Here is a 1,599-nt window from a genome sequence, read left to right on the forward strand (position 1 = left end):
TCAGTTCTAATGAAAAATGGAAGGGATTTCATTGTATCCCTTCTTTTTGGAAAAGTGGTCAAAATTTTATTCATAAAACAATGTTTAGTAGATATTTCTGCCACTGCTAACATATCAACTCTTTGCACAATGGATTCACATTTCCCATGATAATAAAGGTAGCAGGTAAAAGTTGTGTAGAAGTCATAGAAACAGTCTTATGGAGGTAGATGATATGTTCAGTTCTAGACATATCAAATTTAGGATGCTTAAGTGAAGATGTCAGAGAGTGGATGTGTAATTTTAGAACTCCAAAAAGAGTTCTGGTCAGCAAAACAGGGCATAATTTCCCCGTTTGCTCAGTCTTTTCATTGCTATCTTCATGTCTTTGTTCCTTAATGTATAGATGGCAGGATTCAAGGCAGGGGTGATAGCAAAGTCAACAATAAATAAGTATTTGTCAAGTGATGATGTGGGGAAAGGCCACACATAGAGAAATATGCATGGAGTGAAAAAAAGAACAACCACAGTGATGTGAGCTGACAAAGTGACAAATGCCTTGGATAAGTCTCCCGAAGCACGTTTCCAGACGGTGACCAAAATGAAGACATAGGAAAGGATCAGCAGGAAGAAGGTGCCCATGGACATGAATCCACTGTTTGCAGCTATAATAAACTCATATTTGGATCCATCTGTACATGCAAGTTTTATGATCCTGGGAAAGTCACAGAAAAAGCTGTCTATTTTATTAGGGCCACAAAATGGCAAGTTTATAACAAAGGCAAATTGAGACATAGCATGGATCACCCCAGTTACCCAGGCAGTGATTACAAAGAAAACACATATTTTAGGGCTCATGATTTTCAAGTAGTGAAGAGGCTTGCAGATTGCTGTGTACCTGTCAAATGCCATGGCTATGAGTAGCACCATCTCTACTCCTCCAGTGATGTGAATGAAACATATCTGTGTTATACAACCTTGGAAAGAAATCACTTTGTATTCACTTAAAAGGTCTGTGATCATCTTGGGGACTGTGGTAGTGGAAACTCCCACGTCAATGAGGGACAGATTTGCCAGCAGGAAGTACATGGGGGAATGTAAGTGAGAATCAAATATCACCAAGATCAAAATGAAAAGGTTTCCCAGGATGATGCCTAAATAGAGCAAGGAGAATATCAATATGAGAAAAACTTTAGTTTCCCAAGTCGTAGAGAGTCCCAGCAACACAAATTCAGAAACCACAGTTTCATTTGGTCCATCCATTGTGTGGAAAAGAAGCGCTGAATTTCAAATAACCTGAGGATAGAATATGCAGTAGGGTCAGTATCAATAGCACTGAAAGAATTTCCTATTTTCCCTACTATTTTTTCCCAAAGAATAAATAAATGTACCATTGTTTTATGTATTTGAGTGGGACAAGAAGAAAAGTAATGGATATCATGAGTATTACACATGGAGTCAAATAAGACTAGTTCCCTTCTTATAACATTATCATATTTTTTTCTTTCTAGAAATTCTAAGAACTTTTCTGTGATCATTTAGTTAGATGTTTCTCACCTCTATCATCTTAGACACTTCCTGTTGCCTTCACATTGACACTGTCAATCTAAATTCAATTTC

The 1,599-nt window shown here is 37.3% G+C and overlaps 1 protein-coding gene across 1 annotated transcript; it reads right to left on the reverse strand.

Moving 5' to 3' along the window:
• Positions 1–306: 306 nt before the first annotated feature.
• On the reverse strand, positions 307–1,242 carry LOC119532851 (olfactory receptor 4F15-like). Its single transcript, XM_037835113.1, has one exon. It carries the CDS (start codon positions 1,240–1,242, stop codon positions 307–309), a length of 936 nt encoding a protein of 311 aa, XP_037691041.1.
• Positions 1,243–1,599: the final 357 nt, after the last annotated feature.

Source organism: Choloepus didactylus, chromosome 4 (assembly GCF_015220235.1).
Source record: "Choloepus didactylus isolate mChoDid1 chromosome 4, mChoDid1.pri, whole genome shotgun sequence".
Classification (NCBI taxonomy): Eukaryota; Metazoa; Chordata; class Mammalia; order Pilosa; family Megalonychidae; genus Choloepus; species Choloepus didactylus.

What these genes read in the sequence shown, in the direction of transcription:
- LOC119532851 (XM_037835113.1), bottom strand. Translation starts at nt 1,242, where the DNA reads ATGGATGGACCAAATGAAACTGTGGTTTCTGAATTTGTGTTGCTGGGA.